General features: G+C 42.4%; 1 protein-coding gene and 1 long non-coding RNA gene across 2 annotated transcripts; both read left to right on the top strand.

The window, feature by feature from the left end:
- Positions 1 to 1,148: 1,148 nt before the first annotated feature.
- LOC109513008 (synaptophysin-like) lies at positions 1,149 to 23,924 on the top strand. The gene is made up of 7 exons (XM_019865194.1): positions 1,149 to 1,252; positions 4,112 to 4,177; positions 18,393 to 18,517; positions 19,826 to 20,024; positions 20,669 to 20,860; positions 21,179 to 21,494; positions 23,821 to 23,924. The coding sequence occupies exons 1-6, from the start codon at positions 1,235 to 1,237 to the stop codon at positions 21,461 to 21,463; spliced, it is 885 nt and encodes a 294-aa protein (XP_019720753.1). The 5' UTR covers positions 1,149 to 1,234; the 3' UTR covers positions 21,464 to 21,494; positions 23,821 to 23,924.
- Positions 7,023 to 8,610, top strand: LOC109513009 (uncharacterized). Its single transcript, XR_002167638.1, has 2 exons — positions 7,023 to 7,246; positions 7,650 to 8,610. It is a non-coding gene; the product is annotated as an uncharacterized LOC109513009 (long non-coding RNA).
- Positions 23,925 to 24,340: the final 416 nt, after the last annotated feature.

Genomic DNA, 24,340 nt, shown 5'->3' on the forward strand with positions numbered 1-24,340 from the left:
TTACAAATGGAATATTCATGAAAAAAACTGCCAGGGGACTACAGATGACAAATAGATTCATTTGGCAAATTCTGGTGTTTTTTTTTTTTTTTTTAACTATGTAATATCCATCCATCCATCCATTTTCGGATATCCTCACAAGGGTCGCGGGGCATGCTGGAGCCTATCCCAGCTGTCTTCAAGCAGTCGGCGAGGGACACCCTGAACCGGTCGCCAGCCAATCGCAGGGCACACACACACAGACGAACATCCATCCGCGCTCACACTCACACAATTTACAATGTTCCATCAGCCTGCTATGCATGTTTTTGGAATGTGGGACGAAACCCGGAGACGGAAGACCCGGAATACCCACACAGAACATGTAAACTCCACCCAGGAAGGCCGGAGCCAGAATCAAACCCATGACCTCTGCACTGTGAGGTCGACACGCTAACCACTGATTCACCGTGCCACCACTATGTAACACGAGTCTCGTTCAATTGTACCGTCCCCTTTCAAATAAAGATCTTTAACCCAAACTGACCGTTTAAAATGCCAGGCATTTCGAACACAAATTATTTTGAAAACCTGATTAAAGGACATCTAACATTATTCAGTTCTTGCCCGCTGGACATCCATGTAGCACTGCTGGTGTCACGTTTTTTAGTTGAATCCTGAAGTTCCAGTTGAAAGCCAAATGAACTTTTTGTGTGATGTGCATGATGTCCTCTCGGTAGCGTTAGGACAACCGATGATTGCGTGCATCGTAAGACTGTTTAGAGAATTTTGTCACGCTGAAATAAAAGGTTTCTCCATTTTGTTACGTGATGATCTGGTTATGAAACTATTTAATCCCACTGTGAAAGGAGAGACACCTGCTTTTTTTTTTTTTTTTGTCAACAAAAAGAGTGTCAACGTAGCTCTGAACTGATGTACAGTATTCCACACCAATTTTTTCGCTTCTTTACTGAACGGAACATGTAAGCAGACGAGGCGCCTACTAAAGCACGAAAACTATCGAAGCGCTCTTTTCTTCTTTTCTCTGCAAAAGCGGCCCGGGGCCATCTCGGAAGAAAAGCTGCGCAGCGATTGGGCGAGCGCAACTGACGTCACGACGTCCTCGCCCCAGCTGGTGACGCAGCGGCCGGCTCTTCCTTGTGGGCGTCTTCCTCCCCTGGGCTGTTCCGAATTAGATGCCTCCACCCCCTCCGCCACTCTCTCTCATCCTCTTATCGGCGAGTGAGCGGCCAACATGGATGTCGTCAACCAGGTAAGACTTTCGCCAGAATTCATCCATTTGCTGTTTTAGATTGTTGGATTGACAATGCAAATATTCACTTTAAGCTTCCTTTGTGGTTAAATTTATATTATACACGGTAATGTTGCGTTCTGCTCCGTCGGCTATCGAAAATGCTTGATGCTGCATCGGTCCAATAAAATAAATAAATTTCTCGATCTTCCATTTGTGTGTTGTACACGGCACAACATAGCGCGATGCTAATGCAGATGATTTTCTTTTCTTCCGAGTGCTGGTGCTGCAATGTTAGGGCACGACCGACCTGTCGGCCTGTTGGCTCGTAAAAAAAAAAAAAAAACGTGCAAAAGGATTTGCAGAGATTAACGCGGCGAATTGATAGGGATATTCTCTGACACTACCCCCACCCCAAGATTGTGATTCCGCTTGCCCATCACGTCTCAATTAGCCCCACTGTTGCTAGGACAACAAGCAGGGTTGATTTTGAGGAGGAGCCCCCCCCCATCCCCCATCCCATACTACTGCATATAGCCGCAGTATTGTGGGCCCCCAAAAGAGAAACCCTCACCTCTTACTCGTTCATCCTTTTTATTATTATATGCGAGGTGCGTCTTGAGGGCTTCCCGAGAGATGGCCTGTTCGGCATCCGTCGTGATTGCCCGTCTCTCTTTTTGCGCGCCATCTTCTTCTTGTCGACGTGCGTGCGGCCATTTACTTTTGCCGCTGCAGCGCCTACTCTGCGGTGTCGCATTCACCTGCGCACAAAAGCAACAAACGAACGAATAACCCCCCCCCCCCCCCCCCCCCCCCCCCCCCACCGCACCCTGCCGTGCTTCAAAAAGACACATAGTGAGAAGTGGAGTTTTTTTGCCTGCTTGTTGTAAAAATAGGCTACACAAATGGCTGCTGCGACCGTTAATCAGCTTTGTCTAATTGGAATGCTGACAGCGTGCGGACACACACACACACACACACACACACACACACACACACATAGCTCCCGCCCACGACTCATGGGACACTAAGCAAAATATTATTTTTTGGGAGCGTAGGCCTGGTGGGCCACTTCCACCCTCGCATGCATTTTAAACTTTTCACACCAAGTGACACCTAAGAAGACATTACCTCTCCGAATACTATGGTGCCTTGAGATATGAGTTTGATTATTTCCATAACTCAAAAACATTTGCACCTCAAATCACTTTCCTGCACTGCAATGAATGAACAGTGATGAAAGTCCTCCGGATTTTCCCGGAATTCCAGATTTTCAAATTTTCATGAAAATTGAGGAAAAATTGCCTAAAATTATTAGTTGACAACAGTGAACAACACTTGCTTGAGTTCGTTGTTTTGCTTTCACCAGCGCAGTAACAATAACACCCCTCTCCTCACATTGTCATGGCCTTGCCATATCTCGGAAATTTGGAAATTTCGGTCAGAACGGAAGCCACAAAGTGTGCATGTGTGCACACAATTTTACTACAATTCTACAAGCGTACAACTAATTCATGCGTGATCGGCTAGGTACAGCCCCAGCGCAATGTTCAAACAGGTAGACAGGCAATCTGGCATACGTGCAATAGACGCGAGTGTTAGGAACACGTTCAAGTGATCATGGCTTGAGGAAAAGGACTTGAACGGAGATTTTTTGTCCGACTACATTAGAAAGGTCGACAAACCTGGTAAGTCAGTTATCTCTCTCTCTCTCTCTCTCTCTCTCTCTCTCTCTCTCTCTCTCTCTCTCTCTCTCTCTCTCTCTCTGTCTGTGTATATGCTCGCATTTGTATTTTCAGGAAAGTCCACTTTCATCTCTGAATGAAAAAGTGCAAAAAAGTAATAATGTATCTGAATAGAATGTAAATTAAAACCTTTGTGCATCATGATTTAATGCTTCAATTCATTGTGCTGCCCCTTCTGATGTGCCTATTTTGGCCACCAGGTGGTAGAACAATGATACAGTCAAATAAGAGTCACCACGAGTCTCATTCACTCAGTAGCTCCAATAACCGTAGTTGTTTTTTGCAGAGGATAAAGAACACATGCCTGTGAGTATTGTGATATTGCCTGTCTAAATGTGTTGCTCTACATTAGCGGTCACGTGTCTTTTTCTCAGAGGGCGTTAACAGCAACTATCAATTGACTTAGCCTGTCAATGGCATTTTTGATTACCAGTATGTGCTAACATTAAGTTAGTGGGGGTATTGCTCAAGCTGAATGGTTGTTTTAAATTTACAAAGCGTTAGTCTGTCATAGTGCTACTTATTGTGAGGTTAGGTCAGTCGCTGCAACCGTACAGTGCTCATATCTCAAACTTTTGATTACACGTTAAAGCAAAAAATAATCATGAGAAATGGCCAAATGATGGATTGCATCTTGAAAAACGTGTAACTTGTATCTCAAGGCTCCATTGTAATGCCATCGTGACTGCCATTAAAATATGGTACAGTAGAGAAGTAGGCCAAAGTGTTTATCATAAACAAGACCTCGATTTTATCCATAAAAAGTAGATTTAATATTATTGCAAGCCACTGTTACGTTATACACTGTTTCAACACTAACACTGGTCTTAGATAGAGGGAAATAAAACCCCTTGAATAATGATTCAATTAAAATGTGGAGAGTTACATAAAGTTATACTTAAATAAATAAATAAAACAAAAACTTTTAAAATATTAATTGCAAATGTACTGAACTAAAGCCTTAAATAAAACAACTGCACAGACACGCTGACCAGAAGCCGACTGTGCTGCCCCCTTGTGATACTCTCTGCTATCAAATGGGCCTGAATCTTTGAAAGTCATGAAGTTGGAGCTGCCATTCACTGTGTAAAATCTGAGAAGACTTTTCATTTTTGTGTTTGTGTGTGTTTCCCAGTTGGTGGCCCAGGGACAGTTTACAATAATCAAGCAACCTTTGGGATTTATAAAAGTCCTCCAATGGGTAAGTCGTTTCTCCCTTTGTCTTGCATACATGTCCATGATTTGCTCGCCTCTGGCATGGAAACAGAAGTTCAGTACATTCAGAAAGAGATTCTCCCGTCCCATTCCAAATAATATAACAAGGTGAGCACAAAAACAGCAAATAGGTGAGTTTTTGAGCAAACGGCAAGAGATAGGCCCCGCCCCCAAATTGGTGAATTTACAAAATCGCAGGTGTGTGTTTTTCTTTTTTCCTGTGGAGCCTATTGCCATCTTTTCACCGAAAAAATCACTCGCATTTTTCGTGGTCTTTTTGAAACACCTTCAGATGACACGAGAGAGTGCCAAAGCCCTGTGCAAGTAGGAAAATAGTAGCTCTAGTAATTGTTGTCAAGGAAGTGTTGAAGTGAAGCATTACAACTGAAAGACAACCTTTGTGTGTTGGGTTGGAACCTCAGTTTGGCCTCGGTTGTGAGTGCGAGTATCCTTTTGCATATTCTGTGTGTGTGGATATAGACTCCCATTTATAAGAGCCATATCATGCTATTTCAGTGATAACTTTACAGTTTGAGCCCTGCGAGTCCGAGGGACTCGCTGATCAGAAAAATATGAGTCCCATTATGCATTTAGAAAGTCCCAAATTTCGAATTCTGAAATGATCTACTTATTCAATTGCATATGATAATAACACAAACAACAACAATATACAATGATAATAGGTTTATTTCTTATAAACAAAAGCTGCAAAAATTTTAATAATTCAGGCATACAAGATTTGCTGAGAAATAGGTTCTTATTTCATCCCATGTTTCAGTCTTTGAGTTCATAAATTCTCCTCTCTTTACTCTGCTTCCAATGATGCAAGGCTCTCTCAAAGTCAACTTATCATCGCAAAAAACGAATCAACTTTAGCTGCTTCCTATGTGATATCTCCACAGTAAACTTTCGCAACACTTGTTTTAATGTTACACAACTTGGAAATCGTCTGCTTCCCGCGAGGTGAAGGCCGATCTCGCCAATCTCGTCTCGCGAGAACGGAAATCTCGTCACACGAGACTACTTAACACGAGATCAAAACAACGATGGCGGTGATGGTCAAACTGTGGTCGTTGCTGGAAATAAAGATTTACCGTAGGTTTTTTTTTTTTTTGTTTTGACTGAGAAATTTCCTTTTGTCCCAAAAACGCACATTATTTGGAACTGTGCGTCCCGCGGGAAAATTATGCGTCAAGGACGTGGGACGCAGAGGTAACGAGATGGCTGCTATTTTAAGTTTGCCACAGTTAATGATAGACATGCACAATGCTGATCTAATTTCTTGTGAAATAAGAGTCATTTTGGTGACCATTTTTCTAACCCGGAATAAAGACACCTGGTTCACGAATACAACGTCTCCACTGTGCCCACACAGTTCATCGGTAGACTCGAGGGGCGTTCTATGACTGCTCACAAAGTAGGACATCTCACAATTGCTTATAATAAAAATAACAATTCAATGCGCCAAACAACAATGACAAGTAATCGAGCACATCGCAGTGGGTATGTGGAAACATTTTATAATTTATTTGACGCACCAAAATCAGAACAGCCATATTTTAACTCAAGTTGCAGGGACAGCTGCTCTGACAGAATGGACGTGTGTTTAGTGTGCAATGGCAGTACGGGGGTGACGCCTCAATTTGTGACGTCACAAAGCGAGGACCAGGAAGTTTTCTTAGATTGGGCCGAGCTCATGCTTCGAGATGATGGTGCTTGGAATGAGCAGGAATGCTCCAAAAACATCATTTTGGAGATGTTTTGGGTGAGGAATTGGCATTTTAACATGCTTAAAAGCTCCAAAATGTTGATTTATGGATTTGATATGGGTCCTTCAAATGCTGCTTTCAAATCATCTGGAAAATATTTATTTTTAATGATAACGTTATGAATTAGAAATGATATTGAATGTTATTAAACTCTTTTGGCATCTTATTTAGTATTTAACGTTTGGAAATATTCATAGAGTTGACTCCCACTATTCGCCGTGGACAGGCACCAGGCCCGATCACAAATATACCCGCAAATAACTGATTCTTGTAATTGCCTGTGAAAAAATACCTTTTGCAACCCCTATGATGGTTTGCTTCCTAGTCTGTCCTCTTTTGAAGTGGCCAGTACATTTTTCAATTTTCTTTTTACGTCAACTCGATGTATCCTCCTCATCCATTGGTTCCGGTGTATGAAGTTAGATTATTTAGTCATCAAACCATAGATGTGGTGGCCATATTGGATGGGGCAAGTTTCCATCAGTGGTGGACAATAAATGACGTCGGCTTTCATGGTAATGTCATTTCAGCATTATTGCCCAATACACGTGTATTGAACGAGGTCCAACTGCGCATCTCACATTTTCGGAGAGTCTATCAGCAATGTTCTGTGTGCCCAAACTGGAAATATGTCATCATTTGAGATGCCAGAGATAAATTAATCAATATTACCATTTATTATTTTAGTAATAACTGCATAGTTGGGGGCATCAGTAAATTTTTGACGCATTCGTCTTTTGTCAGCGGCCTGGGCTCAGAGCAGTCACTATTTGTCCGTCAGTATTTCAACCCCAACCAAACTGTTATCGTTAATCCGTTATGTCATATTAACCACGCTTCCATCAGTAAATTTCACTAGTCCTTCAATCAACAGTCTCTCAGTTCCTGGATTAATGTGCCTCATGAATTTATGGAAACTGAAACCAAGGTGCAAAGACGATCATTTCCTCTTCTTCTTCTTCTTCTTCTTCTTCTTCTTCTTCTTCTTCCACTACTACTACTACTACTACTACTACTACTACTACTACTACTACTACTCTTGATTTATTGGTGGATTACAGCTCTTTGGCAAATACTGCCACATACTGTACAGGAAGCGCATTGCGTTTTCATATGTAGTTCATGCAGTTCACTGAAGGAACGCCGCTGTGGTCACCCCTGCAAACAAACATAAGGAGACAGGCGGGGTGTGTTTCTGTCAGTCGTCGGTGAAACAGGATCGTCAGTGTCAGTACTTGACCCGGTTAGTGACGATTGCACTGAGGGACGAAAACCTCCACCCGGCAGTGTGTATTCCGTCATTTTTTTGAAGTTTCTCGGTATTCGTTAGCAAAAGGGACCTTCCGTCACGACGGACGGAATGCCCACCTCTGAACTCTATTCTCTTCGCTTCGTCTTGCTGGTCTAAAAACAGATTTACATGTATTTTGAAGTGCTTTTTTTCAAAACAGTTTTTCATTTTCATTCTTCAATTTTTATTCTCTTTCAGTGTGACTCAGTTGTAATGACTGCATTGCTCTATTGACGAGCCGCCACTGGGCGCACGCCCAAACACAACAAGCTCTTGTCATTATTTTCAGATCAAGTCAACAGCGATCAATCGTTTTTCTGCCAACAGGATGTACCTTGGCATGTATTGTTTTCAAATATCGTGACGTCTACAGCACATGCATATCCTTTTTCCACAAGTATTCCTTGGCAACGCAGTTCCTGTAGTGACGGTTGGCCTGTGCAGAGGACACCAAGTGCGGGTGGGGGCTGCTGATGGGGGCGGTCCTTGCCTGAGTCATTGACTGGAGGACATGACCTCTGCGTTGCAGCGCGCTTTATTTCATTTCCTGTTGGCTGTGCACAACCCCCTTGCCGCACGATGGAGCCAGCAAACTGCGGCGTTGGATGAAGCCATATTTGTTGTGGAGAGGCGACGGGGCGGAGTGGGGTGGGGGTGGGGGTGGCAATTAATAAACACAGCTGTGCTTGCGGAGCATCTCATCCGAGGTGGCTTTTCCCTGTGGCGATCACGCGCGGTGTGTTGGTTGGTTCCGCGCTGACGAGCCTTCGGGGTCCCACGTAGACGTTCCTTTCTGCTTCAACTGACAAGAGAGAAACAACCGTGCTTGTTATTATCCATGTGAGAGTGAAGATGTGTCATGCTCATCATTTTCTACAAATTCCATCCAAACAATTCATTGACCAAAACCTTGCAACCTCTCTTGGGATTTTGACCCCCAGATTCTTTTTATTTATCTTCATGCATAACTGCATGATAACTGATTTCACAAAGATTAAGTATATTATTATATGAACTAGAGTGGCATCTCACCGTGATTTTAATCATGGATTATTCTGTCGATTGCTTTTTTTTTTTCTTTCAAATAATTGATGCATCATTCAAAAATGGTACCTTATTTCTAATTGACAGTGCAGGAAAGTCACAAAGAAATTGATTCAGATTCACAGAATGAATGAGTCGTAGTTCTAGGATTGACCACCATTTTCCAATAATTTAAATCAAATGCTAATAACTGATAAAGAAACTTGTTCAACAATTGTGAACATTTTTGGAAGCTTGAGTGTTGAATTGGGCTCAGTATTGAAGCCTCACAGTTACACCATACCCATTGGTAGAAAACAAGGAAGTGAGAGACAAGGATCTGTTTCTTCTTCCTCTTTTTCTTCTTCTTCTTCTTCTTCTTCACAGTATATTGATCAGTACTGCATTACAATAAGGCTACAATGAGGGCAACTGAACCATGTATTAATGTGAAAGACAGGTAACTTACTGTATTTCGCATAATTAAAAGTATAGATTTAAACCATTACAAAAGACAAAAATCAAATGTCAACAATAATCCAAACAAATTTCTAGGTTTATCACTTCAAATTTTATCAAGACACTCTATTGCTCAATCTATAAAATATATATACATTTATACTGCGATTGGCTAGCAACCAGTTCAGGGTGTATCCGCCTACTGCCCGAAGACAGCTGGGATAGGCTCCAGCATGCCCCACAACTCTTGTGAGGATAAGCGGATCAGAAAATGGATGGATAGATATCTATTTATATGAAAAATAAAGCCAATCAATCGACCGAAATGAAGCATTTTCTTTTTTTCAAAATTGCAGCCTTTGCGAAAATGAAAATTGCATTCTATTACAATGTGATGTTGACTTGAATTTGATGAATTGCAAAGAATCAATTCAGCCGCAACGACACGTATTTTATTTCAACTTGACACAGTGGCTACAAGTAGTACAGTTCAACAGTATGAGCCATGTCATTTGTTAGACAACTGGCCGTAAAAGGTGCCTGAGCCATCATTTGGACGCCACTGATTTTTGCTCTGCAGCTTCTTCTGAGGCACTGCTGCACCGCATGCCTCCGTAGTCATGCCTTTGTCATCATGACTCTGTAGTCCTTCCCTGGAGGAGTGCGAGTGTGCCGGCACCTCCTTGGGTCACTGCCAGCCAACCACCAATCAGCAGCCTGGCCTGTGAATCATCGGGCAGAGCGCAGGAGGAGTTGCTTCTCTTTCAGGATTCAGATGGCCATGCGCAAGCAGCAACACAATGAGGGCTGGCTCTGCACAAACATTAAAAAATATTGCCGAAAGCTATTACATTTTATCTATCTATCTATCTATCTATCTATCTATCTATCTATCTATCTATCTATCTATCTATCTATCTATCTATCTATCTATCTATCTATCTATCTATCTATCTATCTAATCTAATCTAATCTAATCTAATCTAATCTATCTGCTTTTGTGCTCTGGCCAAAGCCATGTCTAATATAGAGTATTACCTAGCACCATCTGGAAGCATCTTAGTGCTAAGCAACTACAGTGGTCCCTCGAGATATGAATTATAGACATGTGACTCAGAACACATTTCCTCATTAAAATGAATGAAAATGTTATTAATTCGTTCCAGCTTTGCCATCGCAAAAACCCAATTTTCTTTCAGTAGTACCGGTACTCTATATTATTGTACTTGGTTAAAAAACATATTGCAATTACATAACCTCTGCTTAGTTCTTTTATATTTAATGCTCACTATGCTTATAGTAACTACCAGAAGACTGCAGATTCTCAGTTGAGCTAAATAATGGATGTCAGGAAGATCGAGAGATGGCCGTGGAGCCTTTTCCTGTGAGATTGCCGAAGAAGGTCAAATCTGTCCAAACTGGTTCCTATTCTCTATACTCCCTTGACTGCCCATCCACTCGGGGGCGACTGCCTAGCCTAACCCATGTCACTCTGTGCGACTCTACAGTCTAAACTGTTTCCAACTGGATATGTGTGCCAGAGTGCAGATACTGTAGATAGGAAGATGTTGAGCCAGAGAGAAAGGTCACAGTGATGCAGTGGCCTAGCTCAAGTCATTTATCTAATTATTAATTAACCCTTTCAGGGACAGTGGTTACTACAGTGGACAGCTTATCATGTTATCAGGTTACAGGGTGCATGAACAGGTTAATATCTAAACTAACAGCATCTTATACATCGGGGCGCATGACAATTTAATGCAGTTATGCAGACACAAACAAACCTGAACATTTTCACAATTATTGACTAAGTAAGGTGCTGTAAAAAAGGTCATGTTTTTGCAGAAGACATAAAATTATACACCAGTGAGTCTTTTATTATCTGTCTACATGTGTTGATCCTCTCTTTTTGTTCAAATATAAGCCCAACTACGGCCTTTTCCATTATGTGTTAGCATTAAGCTAGCGGGGTTATTGTTAGGATCTATCCCTACCTTTTCTTGGAAATGCTCACCGATTCCCATTTTTGGGGCTCTTTCTGAAACACCCTAAAATACAATACAGTACATCCTTATTCATATGATGCTTTCACAACAGCTGCAGCTGTAACAAAGCGTTTCCCAGAACATTTAACATAATGCCACAAAATGACAATGAAATCAAATAATCTGTAAAAACATTTTTTTTTCTCTGGGGTTCAATTGATATTAACAAGTTTTTGTATTATATTTTGTGCCTTATTTATGGGTTAAACCACTGACTCTGAACCTCGATCGAACCCCAGGGGTTCGCTGAATCGGTCTCGGGTTCGACGGAGCCTCTGCCATGGAGGTTAAGACACACCCGACTCAAGATGTCAATTATTTATGGCACGCCCGTTTGGCCATCACTGGCTGCAGATGATCACATGACATTGCTTGTCCAATCAGTGCTGCGGGAAATTTAGTTCGCTCAGTAGTCACCGTGTGACTGTCGTGATACAATTTACAAAAAAAAAAAAAAAAAACCCTATACTTCGGCCATGTAATTTTATTTACTTGTTTCTGTTTTTAATGTGTTTTTTTTAATGTCTTGAATTTGTAATGAAGGGTTGGCTGAACGTGCATATGAACTGGTTGGGTTCGGTACCTCAAACAAGGTTAAGAACCACTGGTTTAAACATTTAATATGGTCATTATAAAGAGTTTTATTGGGCATTTACTGGCAGTTTTTGGCTATTCATAGCAGCTAGGTTCCTATCCTGACCAGAAGGTGGCAGTGTATGTAAGTGGTCAACGTTTATACAATGCATTTGATGGTACTAGATCAGTGGTTCTTGACATTGTTCGAGGTACCGAACCCAACCAATTCATATGCATGTTCACCGAACCCTTCACTACTGAAAAATAAAAATCTGATTCAAGAAGTGTTCCTTCAGTTTTGCCGGTGAGAGACTAGAGTTGCTCAACTTGGCATGACAAATCATGCAGATAGGATGTTGAGTCCCATCAAGTTCCGTGATGCATGTGAATCCACGTGGTACATATTCGTCCGACCACTTAGTTTTTTTTTTTTTTTTTTTTTTGCTCGACATAGCATGGATTAAAACTTTTTTTTTTAAAAATCACATGACGTACTATCATGACAGTCACATGTTGTCTACTGAGCGAACTAACTTTCCCGCAGCACTGACTGGACAAGCAATGTAACGTAATCATCTGCAGCCAGTGATGGCCAAGCGGGCATGTCAGAACTAATTGACATGTTGAGTCGGGTGTATCTTAACCAACATGGCCGAGGGTCCGTCGAACCCCTGAGACCGATTCACCGAACCCCTGGGGTTCGATCCAACTGCTGTAAAACAATAACAGACAAAATATTCTACTGCAATGGTACGGCTAGTAACAACGGCTAGTAACTAACATCTAGTACATGTACAAGATGTTAACAATATGTAAAACGAGTTGAAAAAAGGCAAAGCCTGAGGCAGGTTGTCCTAATTCATGCATGAAAGATAAGCGCATTGCAAATTGTCCTTATCTGTGGTGCAAATGCATCTGAGGGCAACTTTGTGCTACCACTTCTTCCATGTGTGACTCACAGAGCGTCGCCCACCTACCAGCCCTCTTCCTGTCTCGGGGGAACCGTGCTGACAAAGCAGCGATTTGACGGATGCAACAAGACGTGCAGTTCCCAAATAAAGCTCAAGTGAAGCTCAACCATGCACACTTCGGGAACAACTTGTGTCTGCCTGCTTTGGCCGCCATTCCATGTTGAGCTTCCAAATCAATCACCACTCCGTGCTGTTGCTTTCTTTAATTTGCTGCTTTGGTCAGTCATGGTGTCTATACTGTACACTGTGCTTGTCTGCAATTTAAAATGATCAAAACAAGGCACATGAATAGACAATTACAACGTCCAATGGCTGGTGAGCTATTTTTTAGCTTTTGGCTTGCAACCTACTCACGTGGTCCATGACGGCTCCCTGTTGCCTGACTGCACGATGTTGGTGGGAGTCTGAAGCACACTTGAATCTCAAATGTTTTACTTGTACCCTGCCAAAATGCCTGCCATGCAACAGCTCATATCGCAGTCAAGCCAAATGTATTTCAAGGCACCATTTTTCCATAATGTGAGTACTTGTTCTCTATACGAGCCTTGCGATTGGCTCGTGACTAGTCCAGGGTGGACCCACCTCTCACCCAAAAGAGGAAATATGTCATGTCAGGGTCGCACTGGTCCCAAGCTTGATCTGATCCATTCCGATGTTTTCCCTCTGAAATGTCACCAGCAGCTTCACATTCTCTTTACACCCAACTGTTAACATTGATTTTCCTGTGTGTGCCATTGACTTGGAATCGAGCGATGAAGTGTGAGAAAAGCAATAGCAGGCAGATGGTTTGTGTGTGTGAGGGAGAGAGTTTTTCGAGGGGACTATGTGTCTTCTCGCCACAGTCAAGCTGACATTCATCCAGCATGCCAGCATGGATAGAAACCAGCCTCTTGCTGTGTGGCGCTGCCAATAGCGTTGCCATGGCACCAAACACCATTGCCGCTCTCATCCCGGCGGGCGCCTAACCCTTCTCCAATTCATCACTTCTCCTTCCATTCACGCATCACCATAAAAGATCAGCTCTTGGAAGGCTCCCGTTTACATTCAGTTTTGACTTTCTATTGTCACATTCCAGCCACAACGCCGCAGGAGGCCAAAGTGCCATGATCCAATCTGCTCGTGCGGGCCGTTCCTTTACTATGGCACGCTTGATTTAAAGTATTACCTGCTGCCGGGATAATCCCTTAACCAGCAAACCCCAGCCCTCACTGATGAGTGAGGGTTTTCCCCTCCACTTTCAAAATACAGCTGGCGCACCAAATGCTCATGGTAGGTTTTGACACTCTTGCAGTCTTGGCTGTCTTTTTCTTTTCTTTCCCATAGCACACGAAAATATTACTTAAATCTTTTAGTATTGTTTTCTTATCTCTGGGCATGCATTTCTCCACCGTTTGGGTGAATAAATATTTGTTGCTTAAAAATTGGCAAAGAGATGATGTAGAGATGAAAGTCCTCCGGATTTTCCCGGAATTCCGGGTTTTTCAAATTTTTATGAAAATTTCTCCGGAGAATTGAGGAAAATTTGCATAATCCGGATATTAGTTGACAACATTGAACGAAGACGCGTTTGAGTTCGTTGTATTGCTTTCACGAGCGTAGCCATATTGAGGCACTAACACTAGTAACAGGAAAGAGATTTTTGTTTGTGTAATAACGACAGAAGGCATGATGCCGTTTGACTAATGGTTTAGTATTACGAATGGCAACTCGCAACAACAGTAGCAAGCGTCATTTTGCCTCTTGGGTTATACCATCTCAACTACAACGTGGGGGATAGTCCCCAAACAATTTTCGTCTCTTTATAAACACACCTGCTAAACCCCAGTGGAACGAATAAAAGACGCCGTCAACAAGACAGTTGTTGTAAAAAATATATTTGGCCAAAAAGGGAAAAACGCAGCTTGGCAGAAAATCGTGTCCGTCCGACTTCGAGTGTCGTCTCGGCTGGCTTAGTTTAGCTGTTGTCGTGTATGACGTCATTTGCGTCGGCGCTGATTGGTTGAAATCAAAAAACGCGCTTGCGTACATGTTCGCGCTGAAACACGCACAGCAGAGAGCAGCGGACTAACAAAAAAGACCTCCCCTCCCTCAATAAATTACACAGCCAAAAATCTCACATGCACACCAATCCACTAAAACTCACAATTGTCAAAAATTAAACATAAAAACAACCCCCCCCCTCCAAAAAAAACCCTCCTACATCACAAGCATTCAAAACACACACACACACACACACACACACTTATTTATTTTTTCCGGAATTTTCAGAAAAGTCCACTTTCATCTCTGATGATGCTACCTGTAAGCCCTCCTATAGCATTTTGCATTGTGTGTTAGCAATAAGCAAGCAGACTTAAATTAAAGGCAATGGCATTATTTTCTTCTCAAAGGTATTGTGTTTAGTTTGCAGTGTTTAAAACTTTTCATTGGCTTTTTTTGCAACCACATAAAGAGAAGTGGTGTGACTGTGATACACATGAACCAAGAGTGCGCTGCACATTGTTTAGTGCGTGTGGTCACGTGTGTGTGTGTGTGTGTGTGTTGTGGTTGGCTTAACAGTGGAATATTTGGTGACAGATGGTAGAGCATCTCACTCAGATTAATAGCTGGATTTCCCATCCAATCGGCTCTGGCTTGCAGTGTAACAAGGCTGCGCTGGTAAAAATAGTCAGCCTCGTCTAATCTGTTGTGTGTCTGCGTGAGGATTCATCTTTGCGTTCATGTCAGTATGTGACTCACAACAATGCTCAGCAGGGTGCATCTACAGTAAAGTAGAATGTATTCGCTGTTCCAAGCAAAATTTTGATGAAGCAGCACAGAAACAAATAAAAACAAATTACAGTGGCGCCTTGATTTACAAGTCAAGTCAAGTACAGCCCCTCCCAGTTGAATTTAACAATTAAGCTAAACATAAAACAAAGAAAATTACTTGTATTTCAAATAATCACATAACTTTGCCTTACACGAAAGTCTCTCATCTTAATGCTAACCCACAATGCTAAACTCCATAGATAGGCTAACGAAACTCGCATTGTCGTGTTTTAACCCTTTAAGCAATGGATAGTTGAGCACAAAGGGGGTAGCATCACTTATTGACAAGCAATGTAATACTCATGGGCACATATTCTTTATCTTCTGTGAAGAACGACGAATATTATTGTGGCAATGTAGTAACTTGTGACCACCTTCATGTATAATACAGTAGACCTCGGTGTTCTTGATTGAGCAGGGATTTACTGCCATGAAGCATTTTTCCATGAAAAACGGGGTTTGGCTTCTACCAAAATAATAAAAATAACATATTTTAAAATACTGTACCTTCCAAAAGTAGACAGTAGGTGAATCTTCTGGTGCCAACTTTATTGGAATTTGTTCCATTTACCCAGTGAGCTAATCTAAGATACAAGGCTAAGGGCCCCATTTACGAGATGGGCACGGGCGGTTTGGGGGGCATTGTGGGATGGGACGGAGCTGTCTTCCAGCGGCCAATCGCAGTGGGTCCCCTCAGAAGCCAAAATAGACTCACTGGGGTGCATGCATGACAGGGCAGTTGGAGAATACCTTGCACCCATGACCACGTGTCGGTGTGTGACCTCCCCACTCCCCACCAATAGTTAAGCCTTGCGGTCGGGGAGAGGCTATGAAAATAGTTTTGAGATGATAATGATGATAGAGGCCCAGCAGAAGATGTACTTCCTGAGGCTGCTGAGCAAGCGCGGCCTGCCACAGGGGCTGCTGAGACGGTTCTACACAAACAGTCAGCGAATCAGTCCTGTGTTCCCCCATCAAAGTTTGGTTTGGGGCCGCCACAAAAATAGGACAAAATCCAACTCCAACGGACAATTCGGACTGCGTAAAAAAAAATCATTGGCACTGCCCTACCCAGTCTTGAGGACTTGCACACCGCAAGAAACAAGACAAGGGAACGGAAAATCCTACTGGACCCCCCACACCCCGCCCACCACCTTTTCCAGCTACTCCCCTCAGGCAAGTGCTACTGAACCATGTGCACCAAAACCAGCGGATATTCAAACAGCCTCTTCCCTGTCGCCATTAACTCCTTAAACAGCAACTAAAATCTAAAGTGGCTCTTTGCATTTTTACACACCCCTCTGGAACAATATTACCGCACTAATCATTGTGGCTCCAGCTTTCTACATACTTGAACGATTGTTGTTGATCAATATTCCACAGCACCGGACACTTAAGATCCTCAAGGATTTCCTGGATAATTGCACACCCAAAGTTAAATTACAATTACTGGTACTGTTCACTTAAAAAAATGGCGCAACAACTAGCTACAGCAACGACACAATATTTTATTTCACCACTGATCAGTTTATCTCTGCTCGATGACTCTGCACATTGTCGCAGAGCTGTCATTGGGTGGTACTACTGCAAAGTGGCACCTTTACATTACAGAAAGTCTTTCGATACTTATATTTTATGTCCTTGTTTATTTAAGTAGTTGCTTGTTATTGCAATACTAGTGTAGCCTGTACTACCAGAGACAAATTCCTTGTGCGTTCTACATACTTGGCCAATAAAAATGATTCTGATTCTGATTAGAATTCGTTCAATGAATTGATTTTTACAATGATTCAGAGGGACTAAACCAGGGGTCCCCAACCGCCGGTCCGCGGACCAGTACCGGTCCGCCGGGCATTTGGTACCGGGCCGCACAGAAAGAACTTGCCTTAATTCCGTTTTATTTATTTCGGAATACGAAAGATGTTTTATTTTGAAAAACTACCGGATTCTCCGTTACATCCGTCTGTGTCACGCTTGACTCACGTCAAGCCACGTTTCTCCATCACGTGACCGATTACCTCAAAACAAAACGCAGGAGCTCGCAAAATGAGTAAAAAAAACTGCTGGAGATCGCAAATGACGGCGGCCTTAAAAGTACGTTTGAGACAACTGGATTAAAGTTATGGCTGAATACTCTGAGATGGCCACAATAGCACTGTTGCTATTTCCGACATCCTACCTGTGTGAGGCGGGGGGTTTCTGCAGCAACGGCGACGAAAACAAAATTACAAAGTAGACTGGACATAAACCACACACTTGAGGTGTCATTGTCTCCTATTACCCCGAGATGGGACCGTCTGGTTGCAGAAAATCAAGCTCAGTGCTGTGGTGAGTCGTCATTTTCATGCACTTTGAATTTGCGTTGTATCGTATTTTGAAGGCATTAAATGTTGCCATAGCGATCGGAGTGTTGCGGCCAGATTAGACGCTCCTTGTGTTTATTATTATATTTCGAAAACACCACAGTTTTCATGCAGCTCATACCATATTATTTCGTTGTATTATTTCCGCCACACCTTAAATGCCGGTCCCTGAAAATATTGTCTGACATAAACCGGTCCGTGGGGCAAAAAAGGTTGGGGACCCCTGGACTAAACCATGCTGTTGTGATGAATCAAATATGATGACATACATCAGACACAGCCGTCGAATCAGTCTTGTCCCGGTATGAAAATGAAAATGCGCCCGTGTTTATGCCAAGCGCAGCCTATTTCTGTTTCTAAATTAGCAGGTGCATCGGGGGTGCGGCAGCTCCGTCCGTTGGAACTCCCGGTGAGGTGCATGGCGGTCCCAAACATGGTAGACTAGACTTGCCAAAGGTGTGCCCGTTTTTACACTGAGTGCACAGGTCATTTGTCTACCAAAATAGGGGCCTTAAGATCTGTTTCTTCTTTCTGGAACTTTGGTTTGGTTTTGCTTAGATTCAGAACTTGCACATCTCAGTTTTGTAAATGTGGTAGGGACACTGAAGCAGAAGTTATGTTCAGGCAAATGTCTGTTTAATTATACAAAATGTCTCACAATAATATTCAATGTGGCTACCAAATAGTTGTCAAAGCATTTGCGAATGAAATTGTAACTATGACAACCATTGCATAAAGTGTTGATCACGCTGAATTTTTTTGCACTTTTTCGCAGCTTTTGCCAGTGCAACTGACAAAGCGTCGGCCTGTTTTGTGCCGCTTTTGTTCAGACGCACGCCTGCATGAATGTATCGAGTCACTGTCAAATGTCCCCCCTGTCTTTCCCCTCGCAGATCTTTGCCATCTTCGCCTTCTCAACATGCGGCAGTTACTCCGGCATGTTCAAGATGAGCGTGGAGTGTAAAAACCGGTCAGAGAGTGATCTTGGCATCGAAGTAGAATTTGAATATCCGTTCAGGTATGACTTTGCTGTTCTTGTTGTTCATCATGTTCCAATTGCTGTAGCTCATCCACAAGAGTTTCTGCTCCGGATATCAAGGCCCATTTTAACGTTATAAAAAAATAGAATGGGGACGTATGGGAAAGTTATGGCCAATTGTTGCCCCATTTAACTAAAGCAATGACAAAAAAACTTTAAATCTACAGAATGTAAGACACAGATGTCTTCATTTTTTGACAGGGAGCTTGTAAAAAAAGAGCTATCTGGAGCACACAGATTCCTTTAAAAAAACATCTTTTTGTTGAACACAACCATAATTGGTTTCTCCATGTTCCAATTGTATCGGATTTTTGCGACCATAAGGCGCGCTGTATTAAAAGACGAAGTCTCAGTTACAGGTACACTTTCTGTATTTAACACATACAATAAGGCACACTGTATTATTGGACCAATGTAATTGCAAAACATACGCTAGCCTAAAACATACAGGAGTATGCATCCACACTAAAATATACACTAGAATTCAGCGGAAACAAAACTGAGTTCGGTTGTACTTTATTGAAGTATTTAACAATGTACTCGCCTCATTTTTTGATCAATCCTCATGCACAAATCTATCCTAGTCCTCATCTTCTGTACCCGAAATCAAGAGCTGGGCAAGTTCTCTGTCAAACACGCCAGGTTCCCTCTCGTCATTGTCAATTTCCTGCTTCCTCCACTCACAAACCATGGATTCGTTGATCTTGAATCCTCCCGTGACTCCTCGATTCCAATGTTATTCTGCGTAACAGATAGCTTGCAGTTTAAACTGTGCTTCGTAAGAGTCTCTCTTTGTAGGTGCCATTTTCGGGAGGTTATTTTGCACATACACAGTGCACATACTGGCAATGTATATATACTGACTGGGGGCACGTTCTCTTTCCCGCCCACTCTTCCCCCTTTAACGTCCGCATGCTGTTCTCAGTCGCACCCGCCGTCCTCTTTATAAGTAGCGTGTTGGCAGGAAATGCTCCCAGTCAGTCAAGCGGAGTGCTCATCAGACCTATACAACAGCATTTACAGATTTTGGACCTTGGTGCACACATAAGGCGCCCTGTACATTAAAAAAAAAAAAAAAAAAAGATTAAGACTTTTAAGTACGTTTTATGGTCTTGAAAATACGGTAAATTCCACGCTGATTGTCACTGAGGTGAATCGCATCTTTGCAACACGCAATATTTGAATGAACGACAGTTAGATTAATCATTTGTGAACAAACAACAATAAAGGACTTTTCATGACTTTTTTTCAAAGCTTGTCTAACTTACTGTGCTCGTCTCTTGACAGGCTCCATCAGGTTTACTTTGATGCCCCCACATGTAAGGGAGGGAATCCCGAGCGTCTGTTCCTGGTCGGCGACTACTCTTCCTCAGCAGAGTTCTTTGTCACCATCGCTGTTTTCTCCTTCCTCTACTCCATGGCAGCCCTCTCTGTCTACTGTTTCGTCTTGGAGAAATACCGTGAAAACAACAAGGGCCCCCAGATAGTGAGTCAGCGTATATACGCACATCACAGCAGGCGGGAGCGTTCCTTGATTCTTACGTACTGTTCAAAATATCCGAAATGTTTCATTCATCCTGATATTTGATAACTTCTCCTAAGGTGACTCACCATTCTTAAATATGAAAATCTTTCAAAATGCCATTGTTTCTATTCGCTGCTTCAAAGTTTGTGTGCACTGAAGCTGTAATGGGTCAAATTGGACCGGCATCTACGAAAGTGGATTTTGGATTTCCCAGCATGTGCTAAATCAAGTAAAAAGGTGGTAATTATTGCAATCTTGAAACTGCGAAACTGTACATGCAACCAGTGTGTATATTTTGATGGGCCAGCGCTAACATTGTTCAGGAAACAGCATTGAAACAATAGGGACATCTGGAAGCCGTAAAAGAGTTCAAGTCACATATTTGTCACAAATCTGTTTTTTACATCTACATAGTGTTCCATAGAAAATTATACCTGTTGGTTGGTCTTGAAGGTCACGGGGGAAGACAATTAGATGATTAATATGAGTACATTCTTGCCTGGGGTCAAGACTGACCTGGAACATTCTGTGTGTGCCTGGAAAATTGACCATCAGTAAGCCTTCAAAAGTTGTTGGTCTCAAAAGTGGTGGTTGTTGACCGGCAGGACTTTGTAGCGACAGCGGTGTTCGCCTTCATGTGGCTGGTGTCGTCTTGCGCGTGGGCCAAAGGGCTGTCGGATGTGAAGACGGCCACCGATCCCGAAAGGGTTATCACCCTCATCACGGCCTGCAACGAACGAGAGACTCGCTGCCGTGAGGTCTACGACCCCAAAGTCTCTGGACTTAACACTTCTGTGGTAAGTTGCGTGCACGCAGCTCGGGTTAGAGTTAAGCACCTAACCCTGGGTTATAAATGCAATAAAAGAAAGGCAAAGACAATTTAAAGAAGACAGTGCATTAGAGGTCGTAGTTAAGTTAGTGCAAAATGCGTTTGCAATTTGCAAAGCTGTCGACAGATTTAAATGTTACAGGTTTCAGAGATATTGCTCAGTGTAAACGTTAGGTATGAGCGTGCTGACCAAATTAGCGCAGAGTGTATTTTACAGCCATTCATGCAAGTATCCGGACTTGCGAGCGCTTTATTGAAAGCAGATCTCGCCCTTTGCGATCCGCAGGCTTTCGGCTTCATCAACCTGATCCTGTGGATAGGCAACCTGTGGTTCGTCTTCAAGGAGACCGGCTGGATGGCGGCCTTCGCGGGAACATACATGCCCTCGCAGGAAAAGCAGCCCGCTCCCGATTCCTTCGCCCAGGGCGGTGGCTACGGTCAGCAGGACCCGTACGCCGGCTCTCAGGGAGGTTACCAGCCCGAGTACGGCCAGCAAGGGGGCTACAATGAGGACGGAGGCTACAGTCAGGGCTACGAACAGCAGCCCACCTCCTACTCCAATCAAATGTGAGCATGTGTGCTGATGCCACAGCTGCAGGATGGTGAGTGTTTTTACCAAAAGTCACCACAAAATGATGATGATGAATGTTCTATTTTTCGAAGACAGTAAACCACCACATATTCATGTTCACTTCAGAAGGGTTCGACCTCTGTGCTAAAAATGTTCAACAGATCCCACAATACTATGCGATTGACTATAGTGGTGGGCTACTTTGCCTTTTCATTGAGAACGCCAACACGCTGTGCAAATATTTAGATTACTGTAGTCCACATGACGAGAGGTTTTTAGTGGCCTTTCACACTTTGTAGTGATGGAGAAATACATAGAGACTTTAGATCAGGGGTGTCAAACACATTTCACATTGTGGGCCACATACGGCCTCGGTTGATGTCAAGTGGGCCATACTCTGCTATAAATAACCATAATAATATGTCCTTCCTTTGTTTTGGTCTAAAGAAGCACAAGGACATTCGGAAAATGTTGAAATTTAATGAACATATCTTTTACAAAACATTTCATGAAGCACCTTAGATTTCCTTAGACAAATGTGGAATTTACTTTTGTCATTCACATCTCTGCATTGCAACTGATCCCACTGATTGTACCAAGGCACAAAACTTTAACAAGTAATTGGGATTGAAAAATATAGAAATGCACTTTTAAGATTAAACGAGATTTATAAAGAAAATAATTTTTAAACCATTTACACGAGTATATAAAATCTAAATGTAATCCCTGCCTACACCTTACAAACCAAGTAGAGTGCTATTTAATGTGTAAAGAATAAAGTATTCACGTCCTTGATAGCATCTGCTGTGTTGGGTCTGTCTCAGTGACAGACTCAGGCTGCTGTTCTCTTCTTCTCTGATCAAAACAATTTTGTCTTCTACTCTGATCAAAACAGTGTGTCCCCTAGCGGATACTCCATGAATCGCAGCTCATTAAAAATATTCATTCTGTGTCTTTTATGCATTTTTTCACTTTTAAATGATCCTGTGGGCCTGATTGAACCTCCTTGGGGGCCTGTTCCGGCCCGCGGGCCGTATGTTTCACACTCCTGCTTTAGACAGGCAAGTGTGCCATAAAGTGCGTCAGATTGAAGTTGTTTGGCCCGAAACAATTTGCTAAGTTGTTTTTCCTTCCCGCATTAAGTAGGAGGGGACAATACAAGGGACAAGTTCTGTAAAAATAAAAAATGTTGTAATGAAACGCAGGAGAGACAATTTTCACAATAGCAAAGCTTAAAATGTGTAGTTGAATTGCAAGTTTGTTGCCTTGAAATTTTGAGTTTTTTTTTTTTTTTTTAAACAGTGTTGCCGATGCAATAACTAGTCTCTACTACTGTGTACGGGGATGGCGGTGTTAGCACTCAGAAGTGGACACTGATATAAAAGTAACAAATAAACTTGATTCGCTAAAGAAACCAAGTAACAAACAAACTGAGGACCAATGGCGGAGCTCTCAACACGTTGAGGCTGGAAAAAAAAGAACAAAGAGAAATTAGTCCAAATGTAAAAGCGTGTGGAGAACCCAAGAATAAGCTCTCAAAACTAGGAAAGCTATTCGCAGGAAATCAGTGGTACACCCTGGGAACAATGCCAAAGTACAACAAAGGATAATATCAAAAACTTGCAATGAAGAAAAGACTCAGAATAATGGTTAATTAACCATGAGGTGTATATAACCAGTACCTCAGATGTGACAAGACTTTCTGACAAATAGCTGAAGTCTGACCGGAACCTAAATACTGAGTGTGATGAGTGTCAGGGAACAACTGCGAGGAGCTCAGCACACCTGACCACACCTCGCCCTGGAAACAAAAACAAAGACAGAGGAAAGACTTAGACACAGACTGAGACTCCAAGAACCACAATTGAATAAGAAGTAGAGAAAATGGACAAACTCGATAGACCGATTGCTTTTGCCCAGGATCCTACTTTGTTTTATTATTGCTATCTTATTTTTGTATGCTCTCGTGATTTTGGTTCGTTGTTTATGGTTTATATGTATGCCTGCAACCGATTGGAAAGTAATAAAATGGCAAGTGCCAAAAAAAAAAAAAAAAAAAAAATCAGAGACCAACAGAGGAAGCACAAATGTATCTATTTCAAAATAAGAGGAATCGCAAAAGACTCAACAACCACAAAAAAAAACCTTAAAGATCAAAAGGCACATTTTATAAGCACTGGAACAAAAACAAAAATGTTTAACACGGTTCAAATGCATGTGTTCCATCACCAATCCATAGAAAAATGTGTTTCACAATATGAAGTTTTTTTCCTGTTGAACTGTTTATAAGTGAGGCTGTCATAAATCATTCAAGATCGGGTTAATGAATACTCTCCTTCCTGTCGTCCTCTTTCCAGGGTGACCTTGTGATTCCGGCGCTCAACCGCCGCCTGCGTTTCTGCACTCGTCTGTTAGTCTGTTTGTGTACATGTAAGTTTGGCAAGTGGTGGGGTGGGTTGGGGGGCAAGGGGGGGTGGTATATGTGGGAGGGCGGACTGACCAAAAGTGGGTCGTGAACACCTTAAGGGAGCTGCACGAGGTCAGGGAGGGGTCATGGGATGGGGGTCGGAGTCTTTGCTGTAACATGATGTTTATTCTCGTGATGTATTTAACTGTAGAAGACAACAGAGGATTGTCTGTTTGGTTATACGAGAAAAACTTGAATACAAATACCAAAACATTCATTGACATTGAACATTGAAGAGGAACACTTGTCACGGAAAAAGACTTCCATTTATCAGGGGGGGCAGTGGGGGGAGGGGGGATATTGTAGTTATATTTAACTTGAGAGAATGTATTGTCTGTGCTGTGTAAATATCAACCTGCTAATATATATGATTCTATTACCCTGTTGAATAATTGTGCACTCCATATTAG

The sequence above is a fragment of the Hippocampus comes genome, unplaced genomic scaffold (genome assembly GCF_001891065.2).
Source record: "Hippocampus comes isolate QL1 unplaced genomic scaffold, H_comes_QL1_v1.1 scaffold124, whole genome shotgun sequence".
In the NCBI taxonomy this organism is placed as follows: Eukaryota; Metazoa; Chordata; class Actinopteri; order Syngnathiformes; family Syngnathidae; genus Hippocampus; species Hippocampus comes.

Coding starts and splice junctions, on each gene's coding strand:
- LOC109513008 (XM_019865194.1), top strand. Junction 4,178..18,392: donor TTATAAAAGTCCTCCAATGG/GTAAGTCGTTTC, acceptor TTCCCCTCGCAG/ATCTTTGCCATCTTCGCCTT. Junction 20,025..20,668: donor ACAACAAGGGCCCCCAGATA/GTGAGTCAGCGT, acceptor GTTGACCGGCAG/GACTTTGTAGCGACAGCGGT.